This window comes from Papaver somniferum, chromosome 9 (genome assembly GCF_003573695.1).
Source record: "Papaver somniferum cultivar HN1 chromosome 9, ASM357369v1, whole genome shotgun sequence".
Taxonomy (NCBI): Eukaryota; Viridiplantae; Streptophyta; class Magnoliopsida; order Ranunculales; family Papaveraceae; genus Papaver; species Papaver somniferum.
The window spans coordinates 86,407,834-86,425,748 of NC_039366.1; the positions used below are offsets into that span (position 1 = coordinate 86,407,834).

At 36.5% G+C, this 17,915-nt stretch overlaps 2 protein-coding genes across 5 annotated transcripts; both read left to right on the forward strand.

The window, feature by feature from the left end:
• The first annotated feature begins 5,722 nt into the window (after positions 1–5,722).
• Positions 5,723–12,867, forward strand: LOC113309480 (serrate RNA effector molecule-like). The gene is made up of 12 exons (XM_026557901.1): positions 5,723–6,526; positions 7,684–7,808; positions 7,922–7,979; positions 9,287–9,361; positions 9,457–9,531; positions 9,617–9,664; positions 9,921–9,989; positions 10,061–10,858; positions 10,980–11,028; positions 11,677–12,002; positions 12,107–12,295; positions 12,422–12,867. Exons 1-12 carry the CDS (start codon positions 6,006–6,008, stop codon positions 12,480–12,482), a joined length of 2,394 nt encoding a protein of 797 aa, XP_026413686.1. The 5' UTR covers positions 5,723–6,005; the 3' UTR covers positions 12,483–12,867.
• Positions 12,868–14,360: 1,493 nt separating this feature from the next.
• LOC113313805 (transcription elongation factor SPT4 homolog 2-like) lies at positions 14,361–17,691 on the forward strand. Of its 4 annotated transcripts, none has more exons than XM_026562590.1 (6): positions 14,361–14,456; positions 14,924–15,069; positions 15,178–15,269; positions 15,359–15,414; positions 16,920–16,981; positions 17,356–17,691. In XM_026562590.1, exons 2-6 carry the CDS (start codon positions 14,983–14,985, stop codon positions 17,404–17,406), a joined length of 348 nt encoding a protein of 115 aa, XP_026418375.1. In that variant the 5' UTR covers positions 14,361–14,456; positions 14,924–14,982; the 3' UTR covers positions 17,407–17,691. The 4 variants fall into 4 exon arrangements, with proteins under 4 accessions (XP_026418375.1, XP_026418377.1, XP_026418378.1 ...); XM_026562592.1 differs by having other exon boundaries at positions 14,400–14,456; positions 14,978–15,069; XM_026562593.1 differs by lacking the exon at positions 14,361–14,456 and having other exon boundaries at positions 14,478–15,269; positions 17,356–17,420; positions 17,452–17,691.
• The last annotated feature ends 224 nt before the right edge of the window (positions 17,692–17,915 follow it).

Here is a 17,915-nt window from a genome sequence, read left to right on the forward strand (position 1 = left end):
CATACTGATCATGCCTGAGCATGAATAATTCAAGGGTCATTAAACTTCTGGCTAATGAAAACGTGGAATTCGACTGTTCGAATTCTCCTATGGCACACCCCATAATAGAGAGGCTCATGCTTCTGGCACAAAAACAAATGAAGTAACAAAATACTTCATAAAAATGCTCGTTTGTCATTTTAAGGTGGTAACGCCAAATATTCAACAGATTCTTCAGGGATCCGGAATATTATAAGGCGTTAATAAAGATGACTGTTATACCACCAAAATGATACACGGTCTTTCGGAGCCGTCTATGATATTATTCGAACCCGAAATGGCATTCCACATTTCCCAAAACCTCTACAAGGTTATAGAATTGGTTCGAAAATTTGTGTTTGTTGTTCCCTTATTTAGAGACAAATATCTCTATCGTCTATTTAAAATGGATAGATTATTTCAGGAATCCATATCCGATGTCACAGTTGGACGACAGACATACATTAATAAGTCATTAACAATATCATTACGTAACCATGGGCTACTTCGGGAACCCAAAGACCACTTCTGGAGTCTAATATGATTTTTTTTTACAGGAAACCACAAATTACATGTTGGACTGCTTCTGGAGTCGGCAACATCTCATGGATTACTTCTGGAATCCATTACTTACAAAAAAATAAGCAAAGAAAATAAACAAAACTTAAAACAAAGGATAAACATCCAAACAAATATGGCACCAATACAATATCAACAAATCTCCAATTTTGTCACCTTCATAGTCAACGAAATATTAATTTACAAGTGTACAAATGGATACACTCTTTTATGGAAAAGTTTCCTACTTGTCACTTCAGGGACCGCAAATAGGAACGACTAGCACTTTTATAACGGGTCACTTCTGGGACCGAACGGCTAGCGGGCCGTGTCTTTTGCATCCATACTATGCTAGACGAAATTCCAGCTTCTGGTGGAATTGTTTCAAAATCTCTGGAGATTATTTAGAGGAAGAGAAATTAAATTTATGTTATCCTCTAGGGATACAACAATTTCTCGCTTCGCCGGTATTAAAATCGCAAGTACCATAACAAAAATAATTAGCGGAAAATTATTAAAGTTTACGGAGTCGCGGTTCTCACCTTCCCGCACTTACCCAAAAACATTCGTACAAGTTTGCAATACTTGTAAAACAACTTGCCTCCATTAATAGTGTTACTACCCTTATCAATAGAAGCAACATAGTCAGTACAACTATCCACATATATAATCAAAAACACAAATTCAACTCAAAACACAAATATAAATTGTGAAGTTGATTATATGGATTTGTAGGTATCATCCCCGACAGCTTGGCATAAACATCGTCGAACACTGGTCTATCAATTTGCGTCATCGAGCTATTCGTGCTGATAACGTGTTATAATAGGCTAGGTAATTATGCAGTGTACTATATAAATAGCTAGTTGGTATTACTTGGTACTGTTTCTATACAACACCTTAACTAGTATTCACCTTCATAAAATGGCACTACTAAATGGTGTTTGATAATAAACTACTATAAGGATGGAAGTTGTAAAGTTCTTTCCTTATTAACTCTTAATGGCCACACACTGTTGAGTAGTATAAAGTTTTGTTAATGTAAAGAATAACAAAACCATAGTGGAGAAAGGGAAAAGGAACCGTAGTTCCATCTTTTCATTTCTTTCTTAGTTCTTAACCGAGCCCCTAGTGGGGTATTTATACAGTAACAAATCAGGTGATAAACATCACTTCATGCAGATCATTATGCATATATAAGTGACAGGTGTATATCCTATGTATTGATAGTATAAATAAGATGTGGGCCCCACATAGTGGTGAGCATCCATCTTAAACACGTCACATTTTCAACAGAACCCTAAATTTCATGTTCTTCATTCTTTCCCAAATTAAAAATCACAGTTTCCATTTCAATGGTTATCATTCAACCTCACTTCATATCACAAATTCAATTATCTTATAAACAAAAATCATGAAGCCAAAATGATAACAGAAAAACAAAGATAATCATCAATAATAATTAATAAGCTCAATCTGTATAAATCTTCTACCAAAATTACGACAGAAGCAGAATTTGCAGAAAAGAACAATTGCCCATTACAAACCCATCTTCAAGTACCTTAAACTGGTAACATCATGAACACAAAACGAATTCTAAAAACCTCATTATTCTAATTTTAGGGAAATCTCAAACTTCAACTAGACGCCTCTGCTTTCACCCCCAACCTCTACATTTACACCTCCCAAACCAAAATTGAACCCACTAAATACCTTAAAATTCCTTCAAAGAGCTTCATCGAATAAAAATACCAAAAATCAAAGCCAAAATCAAGATGAAATCAAATCTTGATGGCATACGATTAGTGGGTTTAAGGGTTATGATATAGGGTTTGAAAAAACAAATTGAAAAAAATGAATTATGATATCGGATCGGGTTTAATCACAGATTGAACTATGTGAAATATAATTTCAATCTGAAAACTTTAGGGAATAAAATTAATTTCAATATGAATCGGGTTATTTAATTAATCACAGATGAGAAAGAGCAAGAGAGCATATGGGATTCAAATGAGAAAGAAAATGAAGGGGCTTTTGTATGTATGAATGTTACGAAGGTGGAGAAGAGATGGTGTTTCTGTTCATGACTCGTGCGAAATGAAAAAAATGAAAAAAAGAACTTTCGAGATCCTAGCCGCTTATCTCATAGTTGTGTTAAGATGTAATATGGATCACCCACGTGTTTGATGGGTTTAGGACAATGTCAGTCATTGTTACTAAAGATAAATATATTTTAGTAATTACGAATTAATTAACCAAATGTTTAGACACGTCCATGACTTAACCTGGTCAATGCGGGTCAACGTTGGTCTTTAGACCAAACGCAAAGCCTGGACAAATGTTACACAGGTTTGGGTCAAAAAGTAAGTACCAAAAACCAAATAACCCTAATTTATTTAATTGCATGTTTGAATTTGATTTGGAGTTTTAATTGGGATCAATTTGGATTGATTATGTGACAATCAAACAACATCAACCGGTAATTCGATCTTTTGTCCATTTTATTTTCATTTCTCTATGGATTGATTCTATGGGTTGATGGTTTTGTCTTCATTTCTCTTTACATGATTTTGGCTTCTTATTAATGGGTTTTTAATAAACCCTTGTTTAAGAATTGTTCTTTTGGTATATTTGATTGATTTTTCTAGGATTCAGTATTTGGTTATTAGTTGCAAAAAATGTTATAAACATAATGGTTTCATTGTTAGACAGAAGTTATACATATGATGGTCACGGAGAATTCCTAAACTTCATTTTGTGGAAATTCTGATTATATATATGATGGTGCAACATGTGGTCTTTTTGATTTTCTATTTGCCTTCTTCTCTTGCAGATCAATAATTGTCATTTGTTTATATTCCCTATTGTTATTATTGTTATTGTCAACTGTTATTTCAGAGCCTTCATCTGCAAGGACAGTTCATTATGCATTGTGCGGGAGTATTCATTTGAAGATTGTTTCTGCCGTTTATTATGGTTGTTTTGGATTGGTATACTTGGGTTTGGGGATTGGAGATTTAGTCTAATAAATTAAGTAAAATAGGTCAACATAAATCTTATAGTCTCGTTCATTAAGATCATTAAGTTCTTATTGTTTGTGGTATTTCAATGATGATCCTAATTACGGTTTGCAGAATATCCTTTGTTCATTAAGTTCTGATTGTTTATGGTATTTCAATGTTTGTTGATTGAATGTTCAATATTTGGAGATTATTGGTAGATGGATATGTCAAATATTGCAAACGTATTGGGTGCTTTGCAAATGTCAGATGTCTATGATCCTTGATGCTTGAATTTCACTACTTGTCGCAGTTTCGCAGACTTATGAAATAAAAGTGGAAGTGTAGAAACTATGTAAATGTTCTTTTTTTTTTCAGTGTTGAACATTTGAATTTAAACTTTGAACTTAACTTGTTTTACACTTTTGTTGGTCGTGTACTTATTATCTTAAAAACATAAGTAATTAAAAAATTAAGAACAATTGGCTTTGATTTTTGTTGGTTGTGTTATAGCGTTACTTGTGTATCAAATTAAAAAACAAAATCGGCATAGGTACATGATCACAACCGAATTTTATTTACGTAACTGCCATGGATGGAAATTCAGCGTCGGACTCGTACCAGACCGGTCTTACAGGTACAAATACACATATAAGTACTCAGATATAGAACCGGTCAGTAAGAGGCACATGTACTGGGTTCCGGACCGTACTAGGTTGGAAAGCCAATTTTGGTGCCGTGCCCGTGCCCGTGTTTGTGTCCTACTGTATGTCCCGGAGTCTAGTCTAGAATATATTGATTTCCTCTCCCACCTTCCGAAGTAAAAAATAAATAAAAATCATAGCATTAACAATCGCGATAGGGAATAACTGGAGAGAGAGAAGGGGCTCTTAAAAGAAAAAAAGGGCTGTTTTGCGTTTCCTCCCCTGTCAAAATTGTTAATTAGTGTTTCCTTCCCAAATAAATTGAAATTAGTGTTTCCTCCTATCGTTAGGAATTCCGTCCATTACTCAGTTAGCTGAGTCAGCACCTGTGTACGCGTGACAAAAATTATACACGTGTTTCGTCACCTTCCCAAAATACCCTCTAAAGATCCCTTACCTCCAAAACCCCAAAAATGTCTGAACAGTACACATTTGCTAGACCTTCTTCTTCATCGTCACTTTTACAGAAGCCAGTCGGGTCTTCGGCATAAACCAGAAAAGAATAGATAATCAAACTTTTTGTTCATTGATCATCATTTAAATGGAGAAATCAAATAAACTTTTAAATCAAAACCCAACTTAAGATTCCCAACAAAACAAATTATTCAACCGAAAAAATCAAACAAAATCTATGTTAACCAGTTGGACAACACCCATGTTAGTTTCTCACCCAATATTAAACATCTATTTCATGTCATTTTGCTGCTCTAATAAAAGACAAGTACACACCATTAATGGGGTCGTCAATCTTATTTACATCCCTTACCTCCAGAACCCAATTTTGTTCCATAAAATCATCACCATTTATTGTCAATCTCCGATCTATACTTGAATCTAAATCTAAAATCGAGTTTCTGTTCGATCTATTTCATCCAATAATCCATAAAATATCTTAAAGATGTTAATGGGATCAATCCAAATGGAACTGGAGATGGAGTCGGGATGAAATTAATAATGATGATGGTACTGTTAGTAATTTCTAATGGAATTGAAAAAATTATTTTTGCTTGCCTAATGGAATTGAGTGAATCAGTGATCAAGAACAGGGGTTTGGGGAATTAGTTAATGAAGATGGGACTTGGTGATCTTATATCTAGATCTAGAAAATTCTAATTTGTTTTGATAAAAAAAGAACACCCTAATTTTAGAATTCTAAAATCTCATGAAACGTGATATGGGAAGGGTCTTGGGGTTAAAATGAGTTTTAACGGACGAAGAAGACGAGGGTATTTTAGGTAGTTTATGCGACACGTGTACCTTTTTTCCGCCTGTATATTGATGCTGACACATCTAACTGATATTTGGATGGAAAATCTAACGACGGGAGGAAACGCTAATTTCAATCTATTTGGTGAGGAAACGCTAATTAGCAATTTTGGGAGGGGAGGAAACACAAAATATCCCAAGAAAAAAAAGCGAGACGGAAACACTGCCGTTCTTCTTCTCATATCTTTCTTTCCTAGTTCGACATAACTTTGCATTCTGCGGCGATTTAAAAGAAAATGACGTAAAACAAGACAGAGATTCACTTGCATAGTTTCAGCGAGAGGCAGACAGAGAAAATTCATAAACCTCTCTGTATCTTTTCCTGTATTTATTACTACTTAAATCCAGTTTAGGGTTTTGTTTTTTTTGTTCAGAACAAGATTACCCAGAAACCAAAATTGAATCTAGGGTTTTTCTAGTTCATATTATTGTAATTGATTTCTCATCTTAATTTATTTCAATGGCGGAAGTGATGAATATGCCAGCAGAATCACTGGATCGACGTCGCGACCGTCAATCAGAAAAGAAAGAGAAATCCGATGATGAAACTCCATCAACTCTTCCATCACAACAACCTCCATCAGCAGTACCACCTGCTTCTAGAAGAAGGGATAGAGATTCAAGAGAGAGAAGAGTAGATGATACTGATCGGCCTGGTCCCGGTGGTGGTGGTGGTGCTCCTGGTGGTGGAAACCGAAATAACAGAGATTATCACCATGATAATAATAACCGTAATCTTCCTCGGGATAGGGAAAGAGATAGAGAAAGGGATAATAATAATAGGGATAGAGAGAGGGATTACAAACGACGAGGTAGCCCTAGCCCTCCTCCTCCATACCGAGATCGACGAGGTCATTCACCACCACCTTTTAAGCGTTCACGTAGAGATGATGGTCCTAACTTTGATGGTCGCAGAGGTAGCCCTAGGGGTGGTCGTGGTGGAGGAAGAGGAGGCGGCTTTGGACCACCTGATGATAGAAGGCAAGTTCTCTTTGTTTCTTAATAGTTTGAGCAAGCAATTTTTTATTTATTATATCTATTATATTGCATTGTTTATCAGCATCACTATTTACTAGTTGAATTTCCAACATTCCCAATCCAGTATGCCAATGCTCTTGATTAGCAAGTCACGGTAAGTAGTGGAATTAACCTAACCAATCAATCCCAGGGTAGCAATTGCTAATTAGGAGCAGAGGGTCTTGCATTGGTTGCTTTACTATGGAATCACCTTTTTCTTCGTATGTACAATTGCCTGTGTACTCATCTATCTCCAACTAGTCCACAACAAGGGAACCTTTTCATTTAGTTCCATTTGGCTGGGTGAGCGAAGTTAGCGTATCTAGTTAGCTGAGTAACCATGGTACATCTTGTGCATTTTGAAGAATTCGAGAGTTAATGATCAGGACTTGGTTGATGTGTTGAAAGAAAACTCAAGGACTAGCATGACATGTTACAACTCATTCCCAAAGGCGGTAAAATATTTAGATGGGAACAGTTTAGCAGGAAGCTATATATGACATGACACGGTAGCTGTTCAGCAAAAGTGATGGGTTACTTATTACAACCAATCATAGATAGAAACTGATGCAGGAGAGTAAATAAGATTTCAGTTGTTTATGATGTTCTAACTTGGTAGGTCATCAAGAACTAGAATAGACTATGTTGGTTTTGTTGACTTTATTTAGATCATAGGTTAGGCCTCAATAGGGTTCCTTAGTTATTTTGCCCAAGTATAAGTAAGTGTATTAGATTCTTGAGAATCAGCTTTAAACTGTCTATTTGAATGACATTAAGTTGAGATTCTGCGAGTCCTACTCACGTTTGCATATGTCTTCTGGATAATGATCTCATGTTTTTTCCATCTCCTACTTGCTGTTTACATAAGTAAATGATGCAGTTGTAGCAAGAGTTAACCCTGATAGTTCAATGGGGCTTGTGTTCTAGAATCCTCAAGGACGTAGTTAGATGATCAGGAATTTTTGTTGATAGTAGGATAATTCTCAACTATGTGTGTTTAGCAGGAAAATTATAGTAATTTGGTTGCTGAGGTTGGTGCTTCGTTTGAATTTATTTACTCAAAAAATTTCTTCAAAATTATTACTTTCTCACTATTCTAAAATATCTTTAATTTGGTGTAGGTTTGGCTATGATTATGCTGGGGGATATGAACGTGGTGGACCAGGGGGTAGAGGTTATGGTGATGAAAGGCCTTACAGTCGGCATATGAATCGTCCACCTGGGGGATATCATAATGGACCTTCTGGTAAATCCCTTTCTACTATTAGCCAAACTGGTAGTAAGTTTTAATTTTTTTTTTCTTCTTTTCGTTTTTTTTTTTGTCTTCTTATAACTAAATCCCTTTCTACTATTTGCCAGACTGGGACTCTGGACGTGGTGGTTTCAATGATGCCTTAAACGACGGCAGTATGCAAAGGTTAGGAATTAAGAACAACGATTATGCACTTATTCTTTAAAGAGCATGTTTTCCTCTGTAGAATGTTAACTAAGTTTTTCGGTCCATTGTTTTTTTGGATACATATCTTTCAAAGTTAAACTTGACCATCTCTTCTGTTTCTCAAAGTTCCTGTCATTGTTGCTATCAATCATTATGATTAGATTAATAATTTCAGATTCGATGCTAATATGACTAAACACTCCAATTGATTAAGATATGTAAACATGTAATGTCTTTATCTGCTGTCCTCACCGATGATAAGCATCTATTGCCACTTTGGTATTATTGAGCCGCTATCTTTTCATGGCATTGAGGCTTGCATACTGGTTGCACAGAGGAGCAATCATCATTTCTGAGTTAGTTCCACTTTCTTCAACTTAATGATGTCAACAATTCAATGTTGTGAAGAAAGCAATAGAAGCACAATAAACTGACATACAAGTTGCTGTTGACTCTGGAGTCTCTGTTGCCTAGATCAATTGGAAGTTCTGATTGCCTTGTTTTCATGTGTGAGTTTCACCCACATTTTTGAATTACAGAGCTGGTCACGGGCTTCGTTTAGTTCCTTATCGTCCTATATTAGATATTTCAGACTTTTGCAAAACGCACATACCACCTTCTCAATTTTCGAGTTACTTTCCTTCTTCTCTTCACTGAATAGTTCTTTGAGAATTTGTCGTCGTATATGTTTATGAGGATGTAGTCTTCAGTTAGAAGGAATAGTTGCCAATCAGGGATAGATCCAGTTAGAACCTTTTCTTATTAGTGGATGCACATTTTTAGTTAGTTATGAAGTTAATGGTAATCATTACTGTTCTGGAAAAATAGATGATTGTGGAAACTATGAGTTCAAACTATACCACTGCAGTTAATGGTAATCGCAACTGTCTTTGGTAATAAACCATCTTCAGCTTAGCATAACAATTTGCAACCTATAGCACTCTTGTTTGGATGGTTATCCTTTAGGCATATCAACTGAGGGAGAGCAACGAAATATTGGGTCCAATATTGGGTCCTTCGCAGGACTACTTTGCATTTGGTATGTTTTTATGCATCACTGTCTCCTAATGTGAGGATGTCTAGATGTCTAGCTAATTGATATACAGTACCTTGATCCATTGACTTGCACCATGGCACTTTAAAAAATTCTATGTATAGCTTGCTTTGGTTCCTTTCTTACTTCATGGTTTTGTCTTGTATTTATCTTTCTTTATATACGATGCTTTCCATTTGGCATCTCAAATATGTTTTTATTAGGTAAGTGATCTATTTGTAAATTGTTACAGGGAAGGCTTAATGTCGTATAAGCAATTTATTCAAGAGCTTGAAGATGACATACTGCCGGCTGAAGCTGAGCGCAGGTATATTAGGGGCAGTCTCAGATTGAAACAGAAACTGATTTGCTTTCTTTATGCATTTATTTACAATGGAGTAATATCTGCTTTTGATTGTTTAGGTATCAGGAATACAGATCAGAGTACATTACTACTCAGAAACGTACTTTCTTTGACGCACACAAGGATGACGAGTGGTAAACGCATTTTGTTCTTTCTGACCGCAGCTGTTTGTGCTTTTCATCTTTTGTATATTCTGACTGAATTTGGTTTTGGATATAGGCTTAAAGACAAATATCACCCAACAAATTTAGTATCAGTTATTGAAAGGTGAGTTTTACTTTCTTATATCCAGTCATTTGAGAAAGCAAGATAAGGTTGAAATTGACCAGTGACTGAATTAATTATATTACTGTTTTTTTTTAATAACTCTTTTGACATTATGACCGATTTTTCAGCTGCTTCAAATTTTAATTTCACCGCTGATTTCTTGAGATAAATATATGAACTAAGGTCAAAATAATGAATAATTCTATAACTCATTTCAGCCTTATTAATTTTTATCTCGTTCGGTTGTCATTCTTAGGAGGAATGACGCTGCTCACAAAGTTGCAAAAGACTTTATGTTAGATTTGCAGAGTGGAACGCTGGACATGTAAGATCTATTCTCTTTTATGACATTTTCTTTCATATTTCGACTTCTCTTACACTCGCTCTTGGGTGCAGTGGCCCAGGTGTAAGTCCTACATTAGCAAGCAAATCAGGAAACGGAAGTGATCCCAACTCTGAGGATGAAGCAGAAACTGGCAGCAAAAGAAGAAGACACGGCAGAGGACCTGCGAGAGAGAATGACCTCCTTTCAGCGGCTCCAAAGGCTCATCCAGTAAGTTCTGAACCCAGAAGAATTGAAGCTGACATTGGACAGGCACAGTCTCTTGTACGTAAACTTGACAAAGAAAAAGGTATAGAAGAAAATATATTATGCAGTGCAGATAATGACAAAGATGGTGCCAAATCTCATGCTGGATCCATGGGCCCGATTATAATAATTCGAGGATTGACATCTGTTAAGGGTCTCGAGGGGATGGAACTATTAGATACATTACTTACTTATCTTTGGCGCGTCCATGGTTTGGATTACTATGGCGTGATTGAAACCAATGAGGCTAAGGGTCTTCGTCATGTGAGAGTGGAGGGCAAGAGTTACGATGAAACAGCTGCAGCTGAGTGGGAAAAGAAAGTCGACTCATCTTGGCAGGCAAGGTTACTTGGAGAAGATCCATTGGAAGTTATGACAGAGAAGGAAAAGATAGAGGAGGCTACTGTTGAGGGTTTGGATCCTTTTGTCCGGAAAATTAGAGATGAGAAGTACGGGTGGAAGTATGGTTGTGGAGCTAAAGGATGCACAAAGCTCTTTCATGCTGCTGAGTTTGTCCATAAGCATTTGAGATTGAAACACCTTGACCTCGTGATGGATCTGACTTCTAAAGTGCGTGAAGAGTTATATTTTTACAACTACATGAAGTAAGTTGAGGTTTTTGCATTGTTTTGTGAAGAGTTATATTTTTGCACCACCTTGAGTCGTTTTGGTATTTCTTTTTAACTTGTATGTTAACCATTAGTAATGGCTGCCTTGTTTTGACAGTGATACGGATGCTCCCGGTGGACAGCCTGTCATGCAGCAACCACTTCCGGTATGATCCATAAAGACACTTTACTGTAAAAGGCCCTGCATTTAATTTATATATAACCTGTTTGCCGTAAGTTATAGTTTTGGTGCTTGTTATTGGGGTTGAGGAAGCGGTGCTATCTCCAGTACAGGACTTGTGTTCCATCAGTAAAGGCGATGGTGATGTGTTCCTATGGATAATCAGTCTAGACATCACCTTTATACTAACTCAATACTATTTGATGAGATTCGAAAAGCCAATATCTGCGTACTAGAATACCTGTGAGCAAGAACTTAAACGTGATGTCTGGACTGATCATACATAGGAACTTCACCAATTTGTTCTCGTACACAGTTTAAGCAGTAGATGCAAGTTAACAAAAACTTTATAAGCGGAAGTTTTTACAGAACTGATATACTTTTCTCGTATGCATAAAATTTCAGTTCAGTTTTTTACAAGACATTGTAAAAGTTATATTTGCTCGTAGCAACCGTTATAATATGACATAATAACTATCTGGCAACTGTGCTGATGTAACCTTGTTCTGCTTGGTTGTTACGCACATAGCGGTACCCTCTTTTAAATATAATTTCACAGTTTCCTCTAAGCAGAATCTTCATTTTCTTACGGCTGTTTCTTGATATGCTACTTCCCTACTCGTGCCCTTGACAGAGAGATATGCCACAACGGCGTAGGCAAAATCTGGATAACCAACGGCTAAGAGATGATCGTGGGAACCATCATTGCAGAGATCATGAGAGGATTGATAGAAATGGTGGTGGTGATGAAAGGTTTGACAAGACTGAGCATTCGCCTTCTCGAGATGTCCAGTCGAACACAACAGGTGGTGGTGGTGCTATGGATGGTCGTGGTGGAGATCCTGACGAACCAATGTATGATACTTATGGTGGAGCTGGAGGACCTGGCTTGCATGGTGCTCAATTCCCATCTGATCTAGCTCCACCTCCCCCAGTATTGATGCCTGTTCCTGGTGCTGGGTGGGTTCGCCTTCTTTGATCATACAGCTGTCTTAGTCTCGCATATTATTTTGGATCATCTATTATTTAACTTGTATGCATGGATTTTGATACTGATTTTGCAGGCCACTAGGACCTTTTGTCCCTGCTCCGCCTGAAGTTGCAATGCGGATGCTGAGGGAGCAGGGTGGTGCTCCTTTCGAAGGAACTGGTGCTAGGAATGGGCGAGTTGGTCCCCAGGTGATCGGTGGAGGACCCACTCCAATAATTGCTGTATCTCCAGCCTTTCGGCCGGATCCCCGACGTCTTCGTAGGTGAGCGTAGTGTTCTCAAGAAAGATACATATGTGACTGATCAACAGCTGATGTTTTTGTCTCCCAAATGGGTAGTACGTTTATTAAAATATTTGGAATTAACCGTTTTCTTTGTTGGGAGTGCAGTTATCAGGATCTTGATGCCCCAGAAGATGAAGTCACCGTTATAGATTACCGGAGTTTATAGATCTTGTTGTTATCATGAATTCAAAGATCTGTGGATTGTGCAGCTGCTTACAGGTCATAGAGGATGAGTTGGCTTCTCTCGGGTGGAGGTTTCGAGTGGAAATTAAGACCCTTGTGAAGGGAGTGCACAGTTTACTAAATGCAGATGTCATTTTTGCTTTTCTTCTGCTGTATTAGACGACTAAAGTCTCGTGTTATTTCTTCATAATGGTAGTATGCTGAATAATAATGTTTTTTGCTATGATTTGAGCAACTCATGCAACTTGTCTCTCTTAAAGTGTCAAAATGTTGGGTTTTTATTTTTTTGCTACTAGTTGCTTTTCCTTGTCTACTCTGGCTATTTTATTGAATTTTAGAAGAGTGGGTTACCGGTTTTGAATTTGCAATCAAGGTTGTTTTGTACCCTGCTAAAGAAGCTGCTGCATAAGCATGCGGATACCTCCTCCCCTTGACTGGTCCAAGATGGTACATTTTTTTTCTTCTGAAGCATAAAACCCATAATGCTGAAATTGCTCTAATAAGAAGAAACTCTCCAGGTGCGCCATGGTAACCACGCCATAATGCTGCACGATTTATAAATGGGATACCATTTAGCGGGGTGATACCATGATATATATGAAAAACAAATCCTAATATATCCTGACAAACACATCCTAAAAGATCCGACGGTCACTCAAATGGTATTTAGAAACTGTACATGATGTAACTAGGGGCTATAGCAACCACATTAATAGCGTGTTTGGATACAAATCTGTTTCTGATTTCTGCTTCCCCAGAAGTCGTAGTCAGAAGCAAAACTATTTTGCTTCACAAAAAGTTCCATTTTTAGAAGTCGTTTTGAAATTTGATACCCAAACTGATTTCTGACTTCTAGAAGTCCAGAAGCTACTTCTTCTGATGTGATTTTAGCGAAGAAAGGAAAAAGAAAAAAAAAAAAAAAAGCTATATAGTCCTTCATAAACCTGAAATATTTAGGGGCGACCCCAAAAGAATTAGGGGCGGCACAAAAAGACAAAAAAGGTCACCCAAATGTAAAATGTAGCTATCCCTTATCTCCCTTTTTTTTAATGGCCAAACTACCCTTCACAATTCGTACATAATTTTACAATCGAAAGTTAATCCACAATCGGGAGTCAATTTAGTTTATATAACTTCCGAATATAAAGTATTCCCAAAATAAAATCCTCTATCTTTTGAATTTTGATTATCCTATAATCGGTAGTAAATAAAGTTATCTTGACTCCTGATTAAAGTAGACCTTTGGCAAAACTGGTACCATAATCGGTAGTGAATTTAGGTTATTTAACTCCCGCATATAGAGTCGCCCCAAAATGAGATTTTGCAAAAATTCTCTATTTTTTTAATTTTGGTGGAGCCTATAATCGGTAGTAAATAAAGTTATCTTGACTCCCGATTATACATAGACCTTTGACAAAAATGGTACCATAATCGGTAGTGAATTTAGGTTATTTAACTCCCGAATATAGAGTCGCCCCAATAGTGAGATTTTGCGAAAATTCTCTATTTTTTGAATTTTGGTGGGGTAGTAAATGAAGTTATCCTGACTTCCGATTATACAGTGACTCTCTTTGCAAAATATCTACCATAAACGGTAGTCAAGATAGTTCATATAACTCCCGAATATAGAGTAGCCCCAAAATGAGATTTTGTCAAAATCCTCTATTTTTTGAATTTTGGTGGAGCCTATAATCGGTAGTAAATGAAGTTATCCCTTCCGATTATACAATGGCTCTATTTGCAAAATATCCTACCATAATCGGTAGTCAAGATAATTCATGTAACTAACGAATATAGAGTAACCCAAAATGAGATTTTGCCAAAATACTACCGTAATTGGTTGTTTCGTAATTGGTTGCCAAAAAATAATTTAAAAAAACCCACCGGCGGACAGCCTCTGCATTTTTCTTCTCGTCTTCTTAAAGCCTTACCTCTTCCGAGGGGTTCCTTGCTGCTGGTAATGCATTTTCTGTTGTAAATTGATGTTTTTCTTTTCTATTTTAGAATTTTAGGGTTTCTTTTGTCTCTTTAGTACGGTATACTTTCTTCACACTAGGGTAATGATTTCTTCTTGTTAACGTTAATGGTGCTGGAAAATCAAACCGCTTATTGATCCATTCAACCACATTTAAGTGTAAATCTAGTAATCCTCTAGTCTCTACTCGTTACACATGAACTCTGTTTCTTTTTCCTTCAAAGATTTGTATGTATTAAATAAAACCCCTAGGAAAAACCTAAGTTGCAGCCTGTAGGTGCTTGGTTGCGCTTACTAGGGCTTTCTTCAGTTCATACTCTTCAGCGTTTGTTTGTTTTTCCTCTTTTGTCTCTTGCTTCTTTTGGTTGCTTTCATTTTGTTTTTTCTTGGGCTTTTAATTACAGTGGGTTAACCTTTGATTATTCTTTTTTGTGTTGAACTTTGTTTAGTTTTAAAGTCTTGGAAAATTACAGACCAACAATTTGCTTAACATCATAAAGTAGGAGAAATGAGCAGTGTGGCACAGATACCAACTTCTTTTGGACATGAGCTTAGGGCTTGCCTCCGTTGTAGGCTTGTCAAAACTTATGACCAGGTTTATTTCTTACTCTAGCTTATGAATTTGATATCATGCTTCAAAATGTGTAGACTAGGTTACTTGTGGCGGAATACTGCTTCGTGCAATTTTTGTTTCTCATTACAGTTTAGGGAATCGGGATGTGAAAATTGTCAATTTTTTAATATGGACAAAGATAATGAAATGGTCAACGAGTGCACTACGTCGAATTTCACCGGGTAGGTTCTCATTGTAAGTGCTGTCTATTCATAAAAGTTTGTCCTCTTCTCTGATTGTATTGAAGATTTTAGTTTGCATGATATTGCAGAATAATTTCAGTCATGGATCCAAGTAGAAGTTGGGCTGGCAGGTGGTTGAGAATTGGTAAGTGAAAGTAGAATTATTTTGAGCTTTTCAATTTTTTGTACCTCAATTGCATGTATGAGATTATGAGACAAATTTTTATCAAAAAAAAAAAAGAGATTATGAGACAATTGGCTTCCTTTTCTCATGATTAGCCATTAAATTTTTTACTTCGGTCATGTGATAAGAAAAGCTAAAACAGAAGTTATATTCTACAGGTAAGTTAAAGTTCTTTGGTTCAGTGCATGTTTGTTGATTTATTAGATTACCTCTGTTTCATCTCATATCTTGTACAGCTAGCTTAAGAGTTAAAAGGCAACAAGATTGATTTTTTGCCCCTTCTGATTGTACCCAAATTAAAAACAAAGACTGATATGTTGAAGCTTTTGGAGCTTGTGACTCTGAAACTCTTGAGAAGCTTTACTCTTGTGAGAAAAAAAGAAGAAGAAGGTTTTCAGATCATGTAGCTAAAAGAATAATTCCATGGACTCTTAAAATTTGAGTAAGAAAGCAAGTACTATCATTTTAGGAGAAGGCTAGGATTAAACTTTTGACCTTTGTGCCTAGCAAATTTTTAGTGTGTAATCAGTCTCAACAGTGCTTCGAAGCTAGGTGTCCACCACTTACAGACTTTCACACCAAAAACCAGAGATGGGGTTGTTTAACTGTTTACATATAGAAACAAGAATGTGCCTCAAGAAATATGGATTTTTATTTCAATTCTGAGATCCTGCTTGTCAGGGAAAAAAAATTCTAGTAAGATAGAGAGTCACGACAGTTTTTTTTTTTGGTTATAGGTTATCCTTAGAAAACTAGCATCCTTACTTGAGAAAAATGTGATGTCTATTGAAACTTGCTCGCTTTGGTGCCGTTACATTTACAACTCATAAGTACTGCTCTGTTGTCTAGGTTCTTCTTATTTTACTAGTAAGTGGATGAGATGGAGCCATTGTATACTGCCATTCCTTTGTGCATATTAGTGGGTTGTTTTCTTAAAAAAATTTTTTGTCTTTATTCATACTATCTGGTTCACTACAAATTTTGTAAAGACCACTAATGAGATCCATTCACAATGTCATATAGTGGAGTCGTTGAGGATTTGACTTTGAATTTCTTATCATTTGTTCTTTCTTTTTGATTTTTGGCGGAACCCTTAATGTCATATGTTCATTCCTCATCAGATGCATTTAGTTTGCTGGAATTTGATCTTTTGCGGGTACTAACTTTTTTGTCTTTATTCATACTATCTGGTTCACTACAAATTATGTAAAGACCAGTGACACAATGGCACGCTAATGAAACGATCCATTCACAATGTCATATAGTGGAGTCGTTGAAGTTTTGACTTTGTATTCCTTATCATTTGTTCTTTCTTTTTGATTTTTGGCGGAACCCTTAATGTCATACGTTCATTCCTCATCATATGCATTTAGTTTGCTGGAATTTGATCTTTTGTGGGTACTTGGTTTTGTTCATTGGTTTCCCTTATACAATTGATTAATGAGAATAATATTTGTTTATTATAGGAAAATTTGTTCCTGGTTGCTACACGCTTACAGTGTCAGAGACACTATTCGGAGAATTACAGGTTAGCTTGTAGTATATGTGCCACTAAAACTATCACTTTCAACAACATTATTCGCAGCTGGTTGTTAGAATTTACTAATCTCTATACTTCATGGTGCTTATATGACTTGCATCCAACTGTTGGTCATGCAACCAATGTTATATTATTAAAATCTGATAAATATTGTCTGGAAGATCTGAAATATATCAGCTGAAGGGGAAACACGGTTCAGTTGTCTTAGTTTCTCTGCTTAGAATTTTTACGCAGAACAAAGACCCATCTGTTGGTTATCATCCGTCTAATGTCTTTAGTGATCAATACATGTTGCTGAGTGTGTCGTTTGTGGTAATGCTGCAGAACCTCCCTAATAAATGTATTTTGTTTACTCCTTGCAGACAATTTGCGATGAACATAATATCCCATATGTGCCACCGAAGCGTTCCTGAGTCAGAGATGGACTATATTGGATGTATGAAATGATGTTACACTAGATATATAGATAGGTACTTCGTATGATGTTACAATAGATGGTTGTTTACCTACTGGCTACTACTTGAAAAAACTTGTGATGTTAAGATTTTAGTAGCTCCTGAAGGGACAATACCTGTATATCAGGTTTATATGATTATGTAGCTAAGAAAGTGGTCGCTTTATATACACTATAATAACTTTGCCCTGTAGGAAAGTATGGTTTAAGGGCAGTGCAATTCGCCTCCCTGTCTCCTCCCTCATTACGTGAAGACACAAGACACATGGCGTATAATATGTCTCAAAGAAAAATTGGTTGAAACTGCGAGCATTTTATTAACATAAAACACGGGAAATATTGTATTCTTCCAGAAGTTCATATGAGAAACACTAAGACCAAGCACTATGGTCTATGGGAGAGGGCACCCCTTCCCCTTTTCTCAAATAAAGGGAAGGGATAGCACAAGGAAGGCAACCTCACTATGGT

Coding starts and splice junctions, on each gene's coding strand:
- LOC113309480 (XM_026557901.1), top strand. CDS start 6,006: ATGGCGGAAGTGATGAATATGCCAGCAGAATCACTGGATCGACGTCGC. Junction 9,362..9,456: donor CCGGCTGAAGCTGAGCGCAG/GTATATTAGGGG, acceptor TTGATTGTTTAG/GTATCAGGAATACAGATCAG. Junction 12,003..12,106: donor ATGCCTGTTCCTGGTGCTGG/GTGGGTTCGCCT, acceptor CTGATTTTGCAG/GCCACTAGGACCTTTTGTCC.
- LOC113313805 (XM_026562590.1), top strand. CDS start 14,983: ATGAGCAGTGTGGCACAGATACCAACTTCTTTTGGACATGAGCTTAGG. Junction 15,270..15,358: donor ACTACGTCGAATTTCACCGG/GTAGGTTCTCAT, acceptor ATGATATTGCAG/AATAATTTCAGTCATGGATC. Junction 16,982..17,355: donor CACTATTCGGAGAATTACAG/GTTAGCTTGTAG, acceptor TACTCCTTGCAG/ACAATTTGCGATGAACATAA.